The sequence below is a fragment of the Panthera pardus genome, unplaced genomic scaffold (assembly GCF_024362965.1).
Source record: "Panthera pardus isolate Hobbes unplaced genomic scaffold, ASM2436296v1 HiC_scaffold_10, whole genome shotgun sequence".
In the NCBI taxonomy this organism is placed as follows: Eukaryota; Metazoa; Chordata; class Mammalia; order Carnivora; family Felidae; genus Panthera; species Panthera pardus.
This window is the reverse complement of record NW_026526655.1, coordinates 8,873,870-8,895,109: the sequence shown is the minus strand read 5'-3', so window position 1 is coordinate 8,895,109 and position 21,240 is coordinate 8,873,870. Positions and strand designations below refer to the sequence as shown.

Genomic DNA, 21,240 nt, shown 5'->3' with positions numbered 1-21,240 from the left:
GAATGTACGACAGACTGTTAATACCTGTTGTCTCTATAGGCTTTGCAGGTGATTTTCACTGTCTGCCTTGTGTAGTGCTTCAGTGTTTGCATTTTGCTAATGAATAATGTAACCATTTCTTAAAAACTATTAAGTTTGACTCTCGGTGGCTGACATAGATGCAGAAGTAGATAGAAAGACTTTCATTATTCTGATCCCTAGCCGAACCCCACAGCCCCAAGAATATATAGAATCTAGCTGAAGGCTATGCTTATGTGAACAACAGCACAGAAATTGTTTTTGGTTTTGTTTTTTTGTTGTTGTTATTATTTTGTGTGTGTGTGTGTGTGTGTGTGTGTGTGTGTGTGTGAGAGAGAGAGAGAGTGATTTGTGGTCCCAATCATTGTGTGAACGAGATTTCCCAAAACATCCCCTAAAAGTCATATATTGGCCCCATTGACAACCACTGCCCTATGTGGAGAATAGTGAAGATCCACATTTGGTGTCTGTAGGATAGAGATTTAGAAAGTAGAATTGACCGAAACTATGAATTGATCACATATGGAAGAGTTAACAAGTGGAAAGAGGGGTATGATGACTGGGTTTTGTGATTGGGTGAACGATGGATTCATTCACTGTGAAGGGGAACTTAGAAATAGGACTTGGGGTGAGGTTTGAGTTGCCTGGAAGACATTTATAGAGAATAGTAGTTGGAAATGTAGTCCATTTGGTTGGAGCAGGAAATGGGTTTCAGGTTATTGAAACCATGGGTAGGTGAGATCAATCAGAGAATGCAGAGTAAGAACACAGCTGAGGGTGGAACCCTGAAGGACATCAACATTGGAGTAGAGATGAGGCACTGAATTAAATGCAGAAAGAAAGGGCATTCAGAGAGAAAGGAAAACAACAACTAAGGGAGAGCAGTGCATGGAAGCTAAGGGGTATGCAGTGCTACATGTTCACATAGATTCCTTTCGTGCAGCTTTAGTGTGCAATTCCATAAATGTTAATTTTAATATGAAACTAGTATGTTTCATTATTTCCCACCCCACCCTTCCCCCAATCCCTCAAAATTTCAAGCTAAATTTCCCCTCCAAGTCTTCTTTATCTTTGGGATTCAAGCATATACTGCTGTTTGTTTACCATCAGGAGCAGGCTTATCTCCACTTTGAGATTTGTAGGTATGGGTTTCCACAGCCCTCTTTAGAATCCTAACAGTGGTCGGTTTTCTCCCAATTGCAATAATAATTTTGACTCAGTCCAAAGAATCCTGCTGAGGTATATTATGAGCCAAAAACATACATACACATATATATGTATTTTTTTTTTGAGGGACAGAGGAAATTTGTATTTGAAAGCTAAATGATTTTTCAATTGTAATATATATTTTTGTCTATCTCTTTCATGATCTCCAGTTATGTCCAAAACATAGTTTAGGCAGTTTTAAAACAGTATTAAGAAATACTTTGAACATACACAAAAGCTGAGTAACAATGAAAATCCATATATCCACCATCTAGATTTAAAAATTAAGATTCTTACCATATTTGCAAATGTGGCACTCGGGCTTAGTAGTAGTTGGCATCTTCTGGGAACAGAAAGGACCTCAGTGTGGCTGGACCTCTATGATAAAGGTCGGGATGCTGGGCCATGAGTTGGAGATGGGCAAAGCCTAGGAGGGCCATGGTAGGAATTTGTATTTTATTATAAGGGCGGTGAAGAGTTATCGAAGGGCCTTCGCCAGTGGGCTCTTGTTATTAGTCCCTAAAACTCCCTCAGATATTTGTAATGAAATACTGCTGATGATAAAGGAGGAAGAAGGAAAACAGGGAAGATAGGTAGATTGTTATGGTGAAAGGTGTCTCTTAACCATGTTAATGCTTGTTTAACCATTGCTGCTTCCAGCCTGGTTATGTCCATACTCTTGGGATTGTCAGTTCCAAAACTCAGACATACGCCTGTGTGTTTCACATCCTTCAAGGATCTTGCTGAGGAGTGTCCACTTCTTGTTTTTAGTACAGGAAATACTAACTGTATTTCCTCAAAGCACAGTCTTACTAGTATATATGTTCTGCAAAATCTTGGCTGCATAGGTATACTAATTAAAAAAGGAATGATTGTGTCATGCTTCCTCTTTCCCTCACAGAAGCACTTTATATGTGTTATCTTCACCAGCTGTACTCTTTCTGCTATGACGAGTATCTGGTTTATGGTAGAACCTTTTAAAACCCCCTTTGCCCTGGAAAGTCACTTCTTCCACCATTGAGCCCAAGCTGAAAATATCTCTGTTGCATAGCACCATAACACTTCCTGCAAAATACCATTAAACTCTTCCCACCCTCCACCCAACATTGACTTGTAGCATCGTTGCTATTATTTGCAGAGTACAAATAGGAAAGATTGCATTTTCAGAGGATTTACTGTGATTCTGAGTCCACTGTGTTTATGGAAAAGCATCTGCATTACTCCCTACCCCCTCAAAAAACAAAAGGTTAAAAAGAAAATAATGGAAAAGAGTGACCACGATTTATGTACCATCTAGCCAGGTAATCAGATAATGTAACAGCCACTTGGGATAACTCACCTATAAAATCCAAACTTCTTATCATAGAAAAGATATTTAGAAACGAATGTATTCATCTTTGGTTTTTGAAAACCTGTGTTTGAGGACATATCTCTTTTGTTAATGGAGATGTGGTTTTAATGCGATCAAAGAAGGATTTACAGTCTAGTAGGAAGTGAGCTATATAGGTGATATTTGGGTGTAAAGATTGGTCAGGACAGATCATATCAAAACATGTCAAGAATTAACATACATGCTCATGATTTAATTGTAGGCTTAACATTGACCTTCATTTGCATGCTGTTTCCCCCTATATGTTTATTTGTAAACAGGTCACTGTATCTCAAACCCTGGAGAAAAAACCTTTAAATACTTTATTCAAATAAAGTCTTAGGCAAAGCTCAAAAGAAGTGTTACTGATGCTGTGCAGTGGAGATATTTCATGTTCACATGTGGGAAAAAAAGTTATCTTTTGGTATCTCCGTGAGGTCGTTTAATGTCTGTGAATATAGCTTCTTTCCATTTAGTAAAAGAAGTTGTAAGTTCTGACTGGTTCCCGAGTTACTTTCCATTGTTTGTCTTGTTCACTTTGTTTTTTCATGGTGACTTCTAGTGGATGTCCTCCTTTTACATGATATAATATTGTGGTTTATGTGGTTGGAATGTTGTTTTCTGCTGCCCATAAGAAATTAAGAACTTCCAGAAGTTCATTACCCCAAGGGTTTTATCCAGTGAGTTCCTTCACAGGAGATAGTCCTATCCAGGCAGAAAGAGTACATGATGAAACTGTCACATAAGGGACTTGAGGATCCGCTGGGAGCTTTGCCCAAGGCTCTGTCCAAGATTCTCCAACTCAGAGACCCTGACTGACTGAAGAGAAGGTGGTGGGTGCCCCCGGGGTGCTTAGGAGGAAACAGCATGAACACAGGCCAGGGCATATCTGGAGAGACTTAGATAGTGAGCCTGTTGCTAGTGCTGTTTGGCTAAGCTCCTTACCTAGCTCTTTGCCTCAGTTTCCTCAACCGTAAGAGATACCTGTTAATTAGAGGTACCGTGTGGTAATTAAGGACACTTTGGATTGAGATAGACCTGAGCTGGTTTTACAGCTTGGTACCTTGAGCCAGTTTCTTGACCTCATTACAGTTCACCTGTAAATGGGAGTAATAATGTCCCTCGGGGAATTGTTTGAAAAGATCCCATAAGATGATGAATTAAAGTGCTTAGCGTGGGGCCTGGCAGTGCGAGTTGCCCTGCTCACCAGCACCAGCATGTTCCTCCTCAAATGGGTGGTTAGGGGTGCAGGTGATAAAAAAGGTGTTTCGAGAGGTACGAAACATTCTGTAATTCTAAGATCTCTCTGCATTATCATTTCCTGTGTATATTTGTAGGTTTCCTCGTTCCTACTCACTTTGCAAGTCTTGTCATAAAATGACTCTCTCAGACAGTGGGTTTCTTCCCAGATTAGGGTTTAGAAAGTATGTCTTCTGTTGACCCCACTTCTTCTCACTTGTGCCTTGTGCTGTGCCCCCAGGTGAAGCAGGCAGAGCGCAGCGAGGCATCTGTCGCTGCCGCCATGCCGTTCCCATTTGGGAAGTCTCACAAATCCCCAGCAGACATTGTGAAGAACCTGAAGGAGAGCATGGCTGTTCTGGAAAAGCAAGACATTTCTGACAAAAAAGCAGAAAAGGTATGCATTTGGTTTTATGTTATATTTTCAATCTTTTGATTAGGAGCAAATGTAAGACAGATTATGAAGTGATTTTAAAAGATCAGTAAATCCCAATTTGGGTTTATTTGGGGTTTTAAAATAGAGTCCTCAAATGGCATTTGCTGCTGCCTAGACACCACATACTTTCTTCCATACTGCCATCCAACAGATCGCTTTCTCACTTTTCTCTCGGTTTTTCATTTCAGGTTCTCAAATTTATTTAATTTGGTGGGGAGGGGGGTTCATTGTTGAAGTGGTTTATCTGATCAGTGTTTCCACCTGTGGTCTTCTTGGAGTGGCATCTCTCCCAGTTTCCTTTCTGTGTTCCTTGTATCAATGACAAGTGTCTCCCTCTGTCCAGTCACCATAGTCCAAAACCTGGCTTTCATCCTGATCTGTCTCCTTCCTTTTTTTTTTTTTTTTTTTTATGTTTGTTTATTTTTGAGAGAGAGAGAGACAGAGCACGAGCCGGGGATGGGCAGAGAGAGAGGGAGACACAGAATCTGAAGCAGGATCCAGGCTCTGAGCTGTCAGCACAGAGTCCGATGTGGTACTTGAACTCACAGACCATGAGATCATGACCTGAGCCGAAGTCAGATAAACCAACTGAGTCACCCAGGCACCCCTTCTCCTCCTTCTTTAAAATGTCATCTTCGTGAAATACTATGAATCCTACTTCCTAAGGGATTAGGAATTGATCCTGACTGCCATTCCCACTTGATGAAGATCCTCATGACCTCTCTTATGGATCTTAGCAGTAGCCTCCTTAATGCTCTTTCTAAAATATCTCCCCTGCTTTAAACCTTCAGTGCAGACTCCTCACATAGCACACAAGACCCTTCATGACCTGGTCTCTGCTTTTCTAGGCAGTTTTCAACCCTTCTCCCCACTATTCTGTGAGCTCTAGCAATCTCAGCTTGCCTCTGTCCACTAGAGCAACTAAAGCAAATGATCAGCTATACCATTTTTAATGCCTTTGTCTTGTCCACTCCCTTGGATTTTCACCCCAGCCCCCATTCATCTTTCAGAACCACCCCATACCTCTCTTTTTCCTAGATGGCTTCCCAGAATACTCCCTTTGCTTCCTCATGCTTGCCCCCTAAAACAAATCTCTACCTTTTGGTCACCTCCTTTGGAAATGCCAGCACTGCCTCCATCTTTGAACATGATTTTATTTGTGTTGGATTTTTTCTCTCTTATTAGAACATGAGCTCTTTGATTCCAGTGTTATTTCTGGCCCACCTGTGCCCTCCACAGTACCTGTCTACCATGGGCTGGATACCTGCTGTCTCTTGAATGAGTATTTGACTGGAATGACCACTTCCACCCTATTGTTTACTTTAGGAGGTTGTTTCCTCTCTTGGGTTGAATAGTAGACTGCTTAACTACTACCATCTTTTTAAGATGTGGTTTACCTGTGTTCCTATAAAAAAAACGAAGTTCACACCCATGGGATTAAGATTTGTTACAGGCTATTGAATTAATCTATCTTTCTGTCATTGGAAGCAATCTAGGAGTGCCTGGGTGGCTCAGTCAGTTAAGCATCTGACTTGGGCTCAAGTCATGATCTCATGGTTCATGAGTTTGAGCCCTGCATCGGGCTCTGTGCTGTCAGTGCAGAGCCTGCTTCAGATCCTCTGTCTCCCTCTGTCTCTCTCAACCCTTGCCCCCACCCCCAAATAAATATTTAAAACCAAAGAAGCAATCTAAAATTAGTAAAATTTTTTTATAATTCAACTTTAGATCTTTCATGGAAATTCTAGAGTTTCTTGCATTCCCGTTGTAAGATAATAGATAAATGTTTATGATATGATAAAACTTTTTAAAAAATTTGGGTATAACAGATGATAGCTAGATTTTCATATTTGTGTTTGCATTCACTCTGATGTCATATGTTCCTTGGTTGAAGTTATAAAGTCTGGCCTTATACAGATGTATGGGTGGAAAAAGGAGGTGTGTTTTAATAGCCTTTCAGATAATTCTGAATATTTTTGATAGCCACACCAAAATTCAACAATTGATAGTTCCTTGGGGCACCTGGGTGGCCTAGTTGGTTAAGCTTACGATTCTTGGTTTCATCTCAGATCATGATCTCACGGTTTCATGAGTTCAAGCCCCACCTCAGGCTCTGAACTGGCAGCACAGAGCCTGCTTGGGATTCTCTCTCTCCCTCTGTCTCTTCCCCTCCCCCACACGTGCTGTCTCTGTCTCTCTCAAAATAAATAAACAAAAATCTTTAATAAAAAAGGAAAAAAGCCCAATTGATAGCTCCTTGATTGTAATAGAATCTGAGAGTATATAAATAAACTTTTCATACTCTGCATTTTGAAAAGATTTTTTTTTTTTTGAGAGAGGGCGCAAGTGAGCAAGGGGCAGAGAGAGAGAGAGGGAGAATTCCAGGAGAGAAAGAGAGAGGGGGGAGTGGGAGACAGAAGCAGGGCTCACCCTAAGCTGGGTTTGAGCTCACCGGAAGCAGGGCTCACCCACTGTGGGACTCGAACTCAGGAACCGTGGGATCATGACCTAAGCCAAAGTCAGATGTTTGACTGAGCCACTCAGGCACCCTGAAAAGATCTTTTATCCATGCATGATGTTGTAACATGCATTGATCATTTAGAAAGTGTTGGATCACTGATGTATACACATCTTCCAAATATTGACACATTATACAATTTCAAAAATTCACATTTTTAAGTATTACCACTAATCCCATCAGAAAAGTCTGGAAGTACTGGGAAGTGGTCAGACTTATGCATGTTGTATTCAGATTTCAGAATTCAAATTGGGCAGCAGATACTATAGGGTGTTTTCCTTAAAGTGACAAGCTCTCACTTCATTCATTTTTGAGAAAATGTCTGCCAAATATCTAAGCCTGAATGATTCGTCAGTTTTTCTTTCACGTTAAAATGATGTTCCATTAAAAAAGTGGCTTATTCAGCTTGTAGCTCTGTCATACAATTACTTTTCCTTAAGACAACCCATTTACTTTAATAAGGGGCAGAAGGTGTTTTACGTATACCCCCTGTATTTATCACACCAAATGTTAAAAAGATGTGTACTCAAATATCAAAATATAATAAAATGAATATTTTTTTCTGCTTTCCCATGACATTCTTAAGCAAAATGGCATTTTTTTTTTTTTTTTTTTTTTTTTTTTTTTAAACTGAGTACATGGTGATGAAGATGGCAATGATGGCCGGTACAGTTTGTTGTCCCCGCCTTGACTCAGGCTAGAGGGTCAGCACTGTCAGTGCAAATGGCAATTCGGCAGAAAAAGGCAAATGTGTTTGTATTGATTGAAAACAGTTCTGACCTCCTGGGCCTCTTGAAAGGGTCTCAAGGGTCCACAGGAGTAAATGCTTTGACATCTGTGGTAGTCGACTGAAGGTGTGTGGGTGTGTGGGGGGTGGCAGCAGGTAGGGGGAGTGTCCTAACTTAGATGGGCTATATGAGGAGGTGGCACTGGAGGTGAGTCCTGTAAGTTATAGAAAGCATGCTTAGTCTCCGTTAGAATCCATATCATCTACTTGACTAAACCAGTGGTTGTCAACCAGGGGCAGTTTGCCTTCTGTGGGACATTTGGCAATGTCTAAAGACATTGTTGGTTTTAATCTGTGTTGGAGCACAGGCTGCTACTGGCATCTAGTTAGGAAAGGCCAGAGATGCTGCTAAACGTGGGACAGCCTCCCACAACAAGGAGTTACCTGGCCCCAGATATCCATAACACCAAGGTTGAGAGCTATTTCTTTAAACCTTAGCAAGAATAGACCTCCTGCTATTAGGGTAAACAAAGCAAAGGAAAATAGTTGAATTTATGAAAAATAAATTTCATTTCAGTGGAAAGGGACAACTCTGAAAGGCAACTTGTAGAAATTACTTTTTCTGAAATAGATTAAGAAGAGGGAGGAGAACCCTGCAATTTCCCAATTCACCTTGTTATCAACATTCAAAAGGTAGTAGCAACTGATGCAAATGGCAAAAAAGGGAACAGAGACCTGAAAATACATGGAAAGGTGAAAATCTAACCACTAAATTAAAAACCGTGAAAAACAACTTTGACCTCATACTTAAGACTGAAAGCTTGAAGGTAGTCCCATAAAACCAGAGTGCTTGCTATGACTTATTTAGCCTTGTTCTGGAAATCCAGCCAGTGCATAAAGAAATGGTTTAGAAAAAGAAAGGAAGGAAGGAAGGAAGGAAGAAATGGTTTAGAAATAAAAAATACAGCTATTGCAAATAAACAGGGAGAATTACATTATTGACATTCTCATATATCTGTACAAAACACAAGCAAATCAACGTAAAAATGAGTTTATTTACAAGGCAGCTAAATCCATAGCCTCCCTAAATACCAATCAAAACTATCTAGAAATTGTAGTTTTTTTAAGCAAGTATTTCATTTACAATAACAACAACAACAAATAAGATGTTTGAGAATACTTTCATCAGGAAGGATGCAGAACCTGTTTGAAGAAAACTATAAAACCTTGTTCAGAGGCACCAAAGAATACCTGGTCCACTCTATCAGATGGAATATAGTTAAGATGTCGTTTCTTTTCAAATTAATGTTTAAGCTTAAAGTGATTTCATTCAAATCAGAGCAGGATCTTTTTGTAAGTTGACAAGTAATTAATTATTCTGAAGCTTTAGAAGAATAAATAAATGAGCCACAAAGTTGTAGCCGGATTGAAGAAATATAAATTCTACTTTGGAAGCAAAACACCCACTTCACACATCCATTCACAGTCTTTCCAAGCATGGTTAATGAAATTTGGTCCTTCTGTCCCTGTTGTTCAGGCCAAAAGTCTTGTGTTATCCATGACTCCTTTCACACTTCCCAAATCCAATTCATGAGCAAATCCATTCACTTTGGTTGGGGGGATTTAAAAGCCAGACTCTAACCATGTCTCCCATTTTGCTACACACTCTGGTGTGGTCTCCCCTTGTCTTCTGCTCTGAAATACCATAGTGTCCTTTGAACTGGTGTCTCTTGCCTCCCTACGGCCGTATTCGTTCCTTCAAAACATGACTCAAATGGGACACCTGGGTGGCTCAGTTGGTCAAGTGTCCACCTGTTGATTTTGGCTCAGGTCATGATCCCAGGGTTGTGGGATTGAACCTTGCATCGGGCTCTGCACTGAGCATGGAGGCTGCTTAAGATTCTTTCTCTCTCTGCTCCCTTTCCCCTGGTTGCGCGCGCACTCTCTCTCTCTCTCTAAAAAATAAAAACGAAATTAAAAAAAAAACATGAGTCAAACAATATTTCCCTTAGAGTAAAAGTCAGAGTCCTTACAAGGACCTGAACTAAGTTCTACAGACCAAATCTTTGCTTAGGCCTGTTTTTGTAAGGCTTGTGAGCTAAGAATGATTTTTACTGGGACGCCTGGGTGTCTCAGTCGGTTGGGTGTCCAGCTTCAGCTCGGGTCGTGATCTCACTGTTCATGAGTTCGAGCCCTGCATTGGGCTCTGTGCCGACAGCTGGGAACCTGGAGCTTGCTTCAGATTCTGTGGCCTCCCTCTCTCTCTGCCCCTCCTCCATTCATATCCTGTCTCTCTCTCTTTCTCAAAAATAAACATTAAAAAAAAAATGGTCTTTACATTTTTAAAGGGTTGGTTTAAAAAGCAAATAAGAATATGCAGCAGAGACCTTATGTGGCCTGCGAAGCTTAAAATATTTACTATCTGCCCTTCAGCAAAAAAATAAACAATGACCCTTGCCCTGGACAGTCAGACCCAGGGCTTCAATGGGCCTTTCTCCAAGTGCTCCCCCCACATCGACTTCCTTTCCTGATATACTTCAGTCATGCTTTTGCCTTTAGGCCTTTGCATTTGGCTGTTGCTTTTGCCTAGAATGTTCTTCCCCCAGCTCTCTGCTTGGCTTACTCCCTTATCACCTTCAAATCTTTGCTCAAATGTCACTTTTCACCCAACCGCCTGTTTAAAATGCAGCTCTCCTCCCTGGCTTTCCTGTTCCCCTTGATCTTATTCTATTTTCCTTTGTAGCACTTAACATTTTTAATATACTAATGATGTTTGTTTACTTTTTCTTCCTCCTGTTAGAATATAAACCTTCCAAAGACAGCTCAATAACTATTTGGATTTATTGAAAATGGAATACAAAGCAGAGTTAACTTGAAATACTGTCACCTTATGACTCTTCTGAACTCTTAATTCCTACTTAATAGGATAAAACAGGTATTACTGAGAGTATGTAACAATTTGTATTTTGAGTTTGTGACCAATAAGAGGGTATAATAGCCAGGTATCTTATAGATTTTATGATGGTGGCCAAGGATCACATTCCCTTTAAAGCTACCACACACAGAAGTAGTGAGATAAATGACCCTTCTTGGGAGATCTGCCCTGTTGGGCCTAGTATCTTCCACATAGGTTTATGTTCATTAATTAGTTCAGGATACTCAGAGGACATTTTTAATGATTGGATGAATAATTATACCTAGTACATGATTAGTGGATCACTCTAAGCTTCTAGGCAGGGTTCTAGTGATCTGTTGTAAGATACTGTCCTCAACTCTAAACTGTGACATTTATTGTTACTGATTTATATGAAGAGAATTAAAGGGATTATTAGCAGAGTCTGTGAATTACAAATATTGTAGAAGGATAGTAAACTCTATAGGTAACTGAATCAGGCACCAGAGGGTTAGCTGTTAGGGTCGGTAGGGTAAGGCTTGAAGGAAGGGCGTGATCCTAACTGATAAAATGCAGTACAGATCAAAGTATAGCTTTGTACTAGAATCTTAAAAAACAACAACAACAATACAACAGACTAGATTCCAAAGGAGAAAATAAAATATTTGATTAAGCCAAAAAAAGGCAGAAAAAGAGGAAAAGATTAAAGAACAGATGGGACAAATGGAAAACAAACAGTAAGTTGATAGACTCAGATGTACCATATCAATAATCACATTAAATATAAATGGGCTGAATAACCTAGTTAAAAGGCAGAGATCATCAGATTGAATGAAAAAGCCCTAACTTTATGTGCCTATGTGAAATGAACTTTAAAGATAATGACACATTTAGATTACAAAGATGAAAAAAGATATACCATGCTAATACTTGTGAAAAGAAAGCTGGAGTGCCTCTATTAATATCAGACACAAGTAGATTTTAGAGCAATGAATATCACCAGGGATAAAATCATTTCATGATAAAATAGAGTTCAACTAATCCAAGGGACATAACAATCCTAAATATTTATGCACCTGGTAACAGAGCCTTAAAGCAAAATAAAACAAAGCAAAAACTGATAAAACTGCAAGATGAAACTGTCAAATCCACAATTATAATTGGAGATTTTAGTGCCCCAATCTCAATAATTGATAGAACAAAACAGAAAATCAGCAAGGATCTTCTAGTAGGCCAGAATGATACTGTCAACCAATTTGACCTAATTGATATTTATAGAACACTGTATCCAACAACAGCAGAACACTCCTACACCCTTTTGACATATGACACATTGTTAGTAAATGTAGACTATATTTTGGGCCTTAAAAGAAGGTCCAATACTTTAAAAAGATAAATTTACATAACATATGTTCTGTGACTACAATAGAATTAAATTAGACATCGATAACAGAGCCTGGGAAAAATTCCTAAATATTTGGAAACTAAACATCATACTTCTGAATAATGCATGGATCAGAGAAATTAGAAAATTATTTGAGTGAAATAAAAATAACACAACATCTGAATCAGTGTGATGTTGCTAAAGCATTACTTGGGGAAATTTTATAGCACTAAGTGCAAATACTAGAAGAGAAGAAAAGTCTTAGTGTTTACCTTAAGACACTAGAAAAAAAAAAGCAAATTAAACATCAAGAAATAAAGATCAAAGCAGAAATCTGTCAAATAAAAATCAGGAAAACCAAAACCAAACAAAACAATCAGAACCAAAACTGGTTCTTTGAGGTGAATAAAATTTGTAAACTCTAGCTAGGACTGATCAGGAGAAAAGACAAATGACCAGTATGTGGAACAAAAGAGTTGACATCACTACAGATTCTACAGATATTAAAAGGGTAATAAAAGGATATTGTGAGTTGAGCATCGTTATACCAATAAATTTGACAACTAGATGAAATGGGCAAATTTTTTGAAAGACACAGCATCCTGAAACTCACTCAAGAAAAAAGTGTGTAACTTTAGTAGCCGTATATCCACATTAAAATAATTCAAAATTTAGTTAACAGTTTTCTCACAAAGAAAAATCTAGGCACAGATGGTTTCACTAACGATCTCTACCAAACATTTAAAGAGGAAATGACACAATTTCTGCACAAACTTTTTTAGAAAAGTTAAGAAGAAATAGTTCTTAACTCATTCTGTGAGGCCAGGATTATCCTGATACCAAAGGCAAAGACATTACAAGAAAACTATAGACTAATATCCCTTATGAGCATAGATGCATAAATTATAAACTAAATTTTAGCAAATTGAATCTAATAGTAGGACAATGCATCATGACCAGGCGATGTATTATTTCCAGAACCCATGGCTGGTTTAACATTCAAAAACCAATCAGTGTAATTCATTGTATTGACAAACTCATGTCAGTACATGAAAAGAAAGAAAAAGAGGAAGAGGGAAAAACAAAAAAACCAGCCTCTGATCCTGATAAAACTCTCAGCGAATTAGGAATAGAAATTCCACAGTCTACAAAGGGCATCCACGAAAACCCTCCAGCTAGCACTACATATAATGGCGAAAGGCTGAATCATGTATGTCTAAGATCAAAAATAAGAAAGGAGTAAAAAAAGAAAACAGGATGTCTGTTTAGTTTCTGTTAAATAAAAGTACCACTTCTGTTTAACTTTGTGCTTGGAGTTTTTAGCCTGTAAGTCAGGTAAGAAAAAAATAAAAAGCATGGAAAGGAAGAAGTAAAACTGTCTTTATGTATGGATGACACAACCTAGAAAAGCTGAAGGAATTTACAAAAATGCTAGTAGAACTAATACATAAGTTCAGCAAAGTTACAGGTTACAAAATCAAAATGAAAAAAATCATTTGGAGTAGTATCAAAAATATGAAACACTAGGGATAATCTTACAAATCAAATGAAAGATCTGTGCATTTGAAAACTACAGTATATTGCTAAGAGTTGAAAGACCTAAATAAGTGAGAGATATATACCTTGTTCATGGAAGCCTCAGTATTGTTAAAATGTCAGTTCTTCCCAAATTGATTTATAGATTCATTGCAATCCTAACAGGCTTTTTATAGAAATTGGCAGCCTGGTTCTAAAATTTGTGTGGAAAGTAAAGGACTTCGAATAATCAAAACAAGTTGGAACAAAAACAAAGTTGGAAGGTTCACACCATCTAATACCAATAATTCTAAAGATACAATAATCAAAATAGTGTAGCATCAACATAGACAAATAGGACAGGGAAGCAGAACAGGATCTAGAAATAAATCTACACATATGGAAAGTTTTTGACAAAGGAGCAAATGCAGTTCAATGGAGAAAGGGTTGTTGTTTCAACAGTTGGTACTGAAACAATTTGATAGCCACATATGCAAAAAAATGTTGAACCCATAACCTATGCCATATACAAAAATTAACTCAAGATGGATCACACAACTAAATGTAAAACCTAAAACCATAAAGCTTCTAAACGAAAACAAAATCTTTGTGACCTTGAGCTAGGCACAGCATTCTTAGATGTGACACCAAAAGCATACTCTATTAAAAGAAAAAATAAATTGAAATTTATCAACATGAAAACTTTTTGCTCTTCAAAGGACACTGTTAAAAGACTGAAAAGCCACAGAATGGTGGAAGATCTTTGCAAAGCATATATCTGATGAAAGATTGCATCCGGAATATGTAAAGAACTCTGAAAACTTAACAATATGGAAACAAACAATCCAGTAAAAACCAGGCAAGAAATCTGAATATACACTTCATCAAAGAAAATATACAGATTTCAGATAAGCACTTGAAAAGATGTTTATCATTAGGGAATTGCAAAGTAAAACCATGAGAAGATGCCACTACACACCTATTAAAATGGCAAAAATTGAAAACTTGGGCTGTAGCAAATGTAGATTATTATGTAGAACATCTGGAAGTGGTGAGAATGTAAGATGATAAACCACTTCTGAAAGCAGTTTGACGGTTTCTTAAAAAGCTAAACTTACATCTAGCCATCCCGTTCGTAGGTATTTACGCAAGAGAACAAGAAATCTATGTCCACACAAAGACTTGTGTCTAACTGTTCATAGCGACGTTATCTGTAATAGTCTAAAACAGGAAACAGCCTAGGTGTGTAAATAAACCAGTTGTGGTGCTTCCATACAATGGAATACTACTCAGCAACAAAAAAGAAGGAACTGTTGCTGTACACAGCAACATGAACAAATCTCAAAATAATGAGGTCGAGTGAAAGAAACCAGACTATAAAGAGTACATAATGTATGCTTCTATTTATACAATACTCTATGGATAGCCATAATGACAGAAAGCAGATCAGTGGTTGCTTTGGGATTGGCAGGGATGTGGAGGGTTAGAGTGAGGTTGGCAAAGTATGGGACTACAGAGGAATCTTAGTGGTGATGGATATGTTTACTGTCTTGATGGTTTCATGGGTGTATACGTAAGTCCAAACTTACCAAATTGTACACTTTAAATCTTTGTGGTTTGTTGCATGTCAGTTATAAGTCAGTAAAGAGTAAGAAAAGACTATCCATGGACCAACTGAGATAGAGTTGGCTTACAAACCACATATGTTTGCCCTGAGAATAGATCATGTCATAGAATACCCAGAAAGACTGTTGAAAGCCTAGGTGGCAATAATAGAAATACACTGTTTAAATTCAAAGTGATCATCTGCTCTGAGTAGACAAATCCTTACTTGAAAATGTAGAGAAACTAGAATGTGTTGAGAGAGGAGTGACCAGCTGACACAGAAATTGAGAACTCTGCCATGAGGAATAATCGAATGAACTGGAGATGTGAAGTAGAGAAAGAATAAAATGTGGGCCCTAGGCTCTTAGTAAAATGTTTTTAAGGGAATATCTCGTATGAGGAAAGGGAAGGTTCTAGATGGTCGCAGGAGATAGAACTAAGACCTGTAAGTGGAAGTAAAACAGGGAGTCCAATTTCATCTTGCCGTGAGGAAAAATAATAGGTGGAAATTGTCTTCCTTATGAGATAGCAGATTTCTGTCTCCTAAGGAATGGGAAAGGGTATGTATTTGGTGTGGGCTAAGAGCCCACTTAGTTCTTGTAAAAGGAATACAGGCTTTCATGGTTGACACATCCTTATGTGCATACAGCACTGTATTTTGCAACGTGCCTTCGTAAGAATAGGCATCCATCTTATTTCGAGGTAGAGCAGTTTCCTGTTGTTATTCTCATGATCCACATGAAGAAAGCTATTGTTTCTAATACAACCCATTGTATTGGAGTCAGAGATGGAATTCACTCCCAGTTCTGCCAAACCCATTGTGAAATTATGCCTGTTTCTGATTTACTCATTACATCCATGTGCATTTTCTCATTCATTTCTTGTGATCTTGTGGACAAAATGATAAATACAACATTTGAGTGCTTATTCCCCTATTTGTAACGTGTTGGTATTTTATAATATGTACACAGTTGCCATATTATGAATTGTGTATAATACAAATAGATTAATCCCTTAGGACCCGTGTCACACCTTTTTAAAAGAATTTAAAAACTACTCTCCTTATACCTTTAGGAAAAAAATGGTTTATCTTACCATCCTTATTTTTAGGGAACTAGGGCATGGGGGTGGAGTGGGATGGAGTGGAATTTTTTCTTTCATTGCTAACAGCCACATAAATCTGTGTATGTAATGACTATTTACATGCTCTTTGCCCACGGCATGCTATATAAAGAAGGTATGACTGCCTCGTTCAGCTTATACTTGGGCCCCTTCATCGCTGTGAATGCATGTGTTCACGGTGTTGAATAGCTATATTCACTCATTTCATGAGAGGAATAAGTTTGCTCTATGTTGGCATATTTAAGAGGGGCAGAGGGAGTAGCCTTTCCTAGCATGGCCATTTAATAGTGACTCATGGTTACTAAACTTGTTTAGAGTAATCTTTGACACCATAAGGTTATTAATAGGTTATTCTTAGCCCATGATCTTTCCGCTTAGAAGACTCAGACATTTTCTTTAGTAGAGAGGTGCATGTGTGTGTGTGTGTGTTTATAGGAGTTTGTTTTTTTTTAATTAACACAAGAATTACTGTGAAAATAGAATTGCTTTTATCAATGGCATCAACATGTTTCAGTTTACTTTTAGATTTCATCTCATCCTTTATCTTAATTTACTTTGCTTTAAGAACTTACTGTTTTTCAATGAGGTCATTTAATAGATCCCTTTTTGAGAATGAATTGCTATTTAAGGTATTAAATATAGATTGCTACGTGTTTAGAAGACTCTGGTTTGCTAAATGATTTTTTTTTTTTTTTTTGCTAAAATGGGTATAAAGAAATGCAAAAATATAAAAATATAAGACAAAATAATAAACTATTTAAGCCTCCCTCCCCAGTCCCCCAAAAATCTGGGCTCTTTTGAGACATTTCTCAATAAAAACTAGTCACATGTAAATTATAATAAACTCGATTATATAAACTAATGGTGAACAGAAGCATGGAAAATTCTGCTTAATAGATCATTTCAAAATTGTTTCTAAAAAAGAATGCTTTATAAACAATGATTCCCATCTGAATTATGTTTCCTTATGCCAAGTTTCATGTGCACAGTGGTTGGAAGGACAGTCTCTGGCAAAAGGTGACTTCATTACCTCCATTGTCATCTTCTGCAAAAGATGATTCCCAACTTGATTGAATCCACAGACATTTTAGTGCCCTCATATATGTGGGCAGATAGATGGGCACATGGATCAAATTTTATCCCCATTCTTAAGGAGTTTATAATCTACCAGATGAAATAGGTATATAAATATTATAGTATACAGAGGCTTGGAGGTAGGAATGAAGTTCTGTGGGAACCAAGGGGATAAAGCAGTTATGGCCTCTGTCAGGGAGAGGTACGTGTAGAAAGTTAGGTTTGAAGTGGTATTTGAACTGGATTTTAGGGCGTTGCCAGGCAAAGTGTGAGAGGGAATGGAATGTCCAGAACATGGTTGCAAGTTCAGGGTGACATGATAGGGGGGACTGGATAGAGGATTGTGGTGGGAAGTGAGGCTACAGATGTAGGTTGTGGTGGTTTGAAAAAGGCCTTTTGTACAACCTAAAGATATACCGAGGGAGCTGGAGAAATCTTTGTTGTCGTTGTTTTGCTCTGTTTTAAATTTATTTTTAAATAATTACTTATTTACGAAAGTTGCAAAAACGTATACGGGGTGATGCCATGTGCCTTTCTTCTAGTTTCCCCCAGTGGTAACATGGCACATGACTGTGTCCAGTATCAGGACCAGGACATTGACATTGGTGGGGTCCACAGGCCTAGTTCACATTTCACCAATTTTGTCTGTGTAGCTATGTGGTTATTTTGTAACCACCACCACAATCGAGACACAGAACTGTTCCATCACCGCAGTGGCCCCCCTTGCTACCCCTTTATAGCCACACCCATCTCCTCTCCCCCTTTCCCTAACCCTTGCTGGCAACCACAAATCTGTGATCTTGTTATTTCAAGAATATTTTATAAATAGAATCATGCAGTGTATATAACCTTTTGAGACTGGCTTTTTTCCATTCAGCTTAATTCCCACGAGATCAATGCAGGTAGTTTTGAGTAACAGTAATGCCTCCGGATTGTTGAGTTTCAGTCCATTCTGTGGATATACCCCAGTGCGTTTAGTCATTCACCCATTGAGGGACATCTAGACTGTTTCCAGTCTTTGGCTGTTACAGATAAAGCTGTGAACATTTTTGTACGGGTTTTGTGTGAACATAGGTTTTCATTCCTCTGGGATAAGTGCCCAAGAGTACAAGAGTCATAAGGTAACCGTTACGTTTGGTTTTGCAAGAATCCGCCAAACTCTTTTCCAGAGTTGCCGTACCACTTCCCATTCCCACCAGCTGCGTTTCAGTCAGAGATGGGGCGAGACGGGAAGTGTGTTGGAGAAGACGGACGTAATGGCAGAAGATGCACTTCGTAAGAGTACTCCGGCGAGAGGGAACGTGAAAGGATAAGGAGGATTGAGATAGGAGACTAGATTTCTGAGGGAGAATTGAGAGGATGTGGTGCTTGCCTGTAGCCAACTCTAGGGTCAAGTGCCCTTTGGCCTATTTTCTACCCACCAGATATTTTCCAGAGCATGAGTCAATAACTACAGCCCAGGATGGCCCCTTACCTGGTTTAATAAATAAAGTAGCAGTATTAAACACATGCCCATCCATTGACACGGTCTGGCTGCTTTCCTGCTGCAGCGGCAGAGTTGAGTAGTTGTGACAGAGACTATATGACCCACAAAAAGTTTGCTACCTGCTTCTCTAGAGGAGCTTGATACTTCTAATGAGACAGATTATAGCAGGGAGTTTTAGTGTGGTTAGAAGTGGGGGCAGGTGGAAATGTGTGCTTTGTGTGTGTGTTTGCTTTTAAGCCTGACGTTCCAAGGGTGTGTGCTCGAGATCGAGAAACAGGCTCTGGTGTCAGGCGCTCCTCCCTTTGTACATTTTTTTAGTTTTCCTTTATCCTCATTTGTATATTGGGATTCTACGTAAGATTTTTATTTTGAAAAAATGATTATGGACAGAGTAGAGAACAGAGTATCAGTGGCCCAAAAGGATTTAAAAGCCACTTACTTGGAGGATTGCTGATGTCTGTTTCAACACTTAAGGTGCTCTGACTGCATACTGCAGCATCACTCAAACTTAACAGTTCATTTCATGATTCATTTTCTCTGAGAGGATTGGTCCCTCTCCTCCTGACTGACTGGTTTAAGAAATGTTGCCTTGGGGTGCCTGGCTGGCTCAGTCAGTGGAACATGCGACTCTTGGTCTCAGGGCTGTAAGTTTGAGCTCCACATTGGGCGTAAAGTTTACTTAAAAATAAAATCTTTAGAAAGAGAGAGAGAGAGAGAGAGAGAACGGAAGAGAGGACGAAAGAGAAAGAAAGAAAGAAAGAAAAAGAAAGAAAAAGAAAAAGAGAAAGAAAAAGAAAGAAAGAAAAGAAAAGAAAAAGAAAGAAGAAAGAAAGAAAGAAAGAAAGAAAGAAAGAAAGAAAGAAAGAAAGAAAGAAAAGAAAAGAAAAGGAAAAGAAATGTTGCCTTTGTATTCATGGCTCACAACCTTAGTCATCAGATTCTTTCTCCTTACTTTAGCATCTATCTGCCACAGTCCTGTTCATTTGAAATCATTTGGTGGGGCAAGAGGAGGCTGACATCGGCACCTTCTGTTTTCTCTTTTCTGAAACACTCTGTGGGTAACATGGGGGTGCACGTGTCTGAGAGAGCTGTGCTCCTTTCGTTATGTCTGATAGTTGTGATTGATTTCCATATGTGTATCTTTGTCTTTAGGAGCTTTATCCTCCTAATTCCACTACTACATGAAATAACTAGTGTTGACATGGTGGGATATCCTTCTAGATTCTCATTCTTGTTCTAGTGTCCTCCCTCTCACTCTGTCTCTGGGGCAAATAAGTAAATGAATGTGGGATCATACTGTTCTGTAACCCGGTTTATGTTTTCATTTTAATGTTAACATCTTTGCATGTCAGTAGAGATCTACTTATTTTTAAAGCTTGCCATGGTCTTCTGTTTTATGGGTACATTATAATTTAACCGGGTCAGTGGGATAACTTTTCTAATTCTTTGCTATTGTAAATCACACTGCTTATACTTACATCTTTGCATAATTCTCTATTTCCCTTGGATAGATTCCTAGAGGTGTAATGTGGGATTCATAGAGATTGCACCTTTTAAAACTTTCTGCTACATTTTGCCAAATTGCCATCTAGTGTGTTGTTTCATTTTATTTTCCACCCCCCCCCCCCCCCCCCCCAGTGTATCTTTTAGAAGTCTTTGCCTCTGGTAGGAGGGAAAACATATTGGACCATTTTAACTTAATTATCGTTATGAAGTAGAATATCTTTTTTTAAAGGGTTTTTTACCTTTTAATTTTGCAATCAGGCATATCTGTACTTTAAACATACTACTTTAGCTGTGTTTATTTTTCAGTGTGCTTTGTATCTTAACATTAGGCTTACCTAGTAACAGTATTAAAAACTGGGGGTAAGAGAGCGGACAGACCCAGTCTTACACCCCACCAGATACAACCCTGTGCCTGCACCTATGAGTAGCTACCTTGTCACCTCGCATTCCTGCTGTGAGGCCACTTTGAGATCTACTGAGTATTTGGGCCTGGGTCCAAACGAGGAGGGTGAAAAGGGACATGAGCACTTTAGGGACATGGTCTGCAAGCACTAATGAGTGAGTGAGTCTCTCCTCTTCTAAAATGGTATTTTTGTATCACTACTTTGTGCCTAGTGGTTGCCCCTAATGACAGTAAAATAGTACAGTGATGGGTGCTGTGGGAACATTGGGCTAAGGCAAGAGATTTCACACGAAACCTTCTGAGTTGGTGGTGGTCTTGAGATAGGCCATTTTCACCAATGTTTGGCTTGCCAATTATTTTGCCACTTCACTGTATTTTTTTAATGGGAAACCAGGTGGTGCAGAGGCTCCCAGCCTTAGTTCTAATTGGAGAGGTTATCATATGGATACTACACTGAAAAATTTGAAGTAGTTCCTGTGTCCTCACGCTGGGAGGGAAAGAGGTATGGATCTGATATCGTTACTAGTGAAGTGAGTGTGGGAGGTGAACTTCGGAGTGTTGGTGGTTACTGCTTTAGGTTGATCCTGTAACTTACATTGTTAAATTTTAAAATATTTCTTGAAGATACTAATTGGAAATGAAGTTGTTACCAGTAAGCTGTAGGTGGAAGTCAGCGAGGCTTCTGGCATAGGATTAATATGCCTCACCTCTGGCAGTTAGCAGCAAGGCTTCTCACCTTGGA

The 21,240-nt window shown here is 38.8% G+C and overlaps 1 protein-coding gene across 1 annotated transcript in view; it reads left to right on the top strand.

Annotated features, from left to right (window-relative positions):
• The window catches only part of CAB39 (calcium binding protein 39), an 87,771-nt gene that overhangs the window by 33,241 nt on the left and 33,290 nt on the right, over positions 1–21,240 (top strand). Inside the window, exon 2 of the mRNA XM_053903832.1 lies at positions 4,074–4,229. Coding sequence (XP_053759807.1) covers positions 4,116–4,229 — 114 coding nt within the window. The 5' untranslated portion in view covers positions 4,074–4,115. The remainder of the gene's footprint in view (positions 1–4,073; positions 4,230–21,240) is intronic.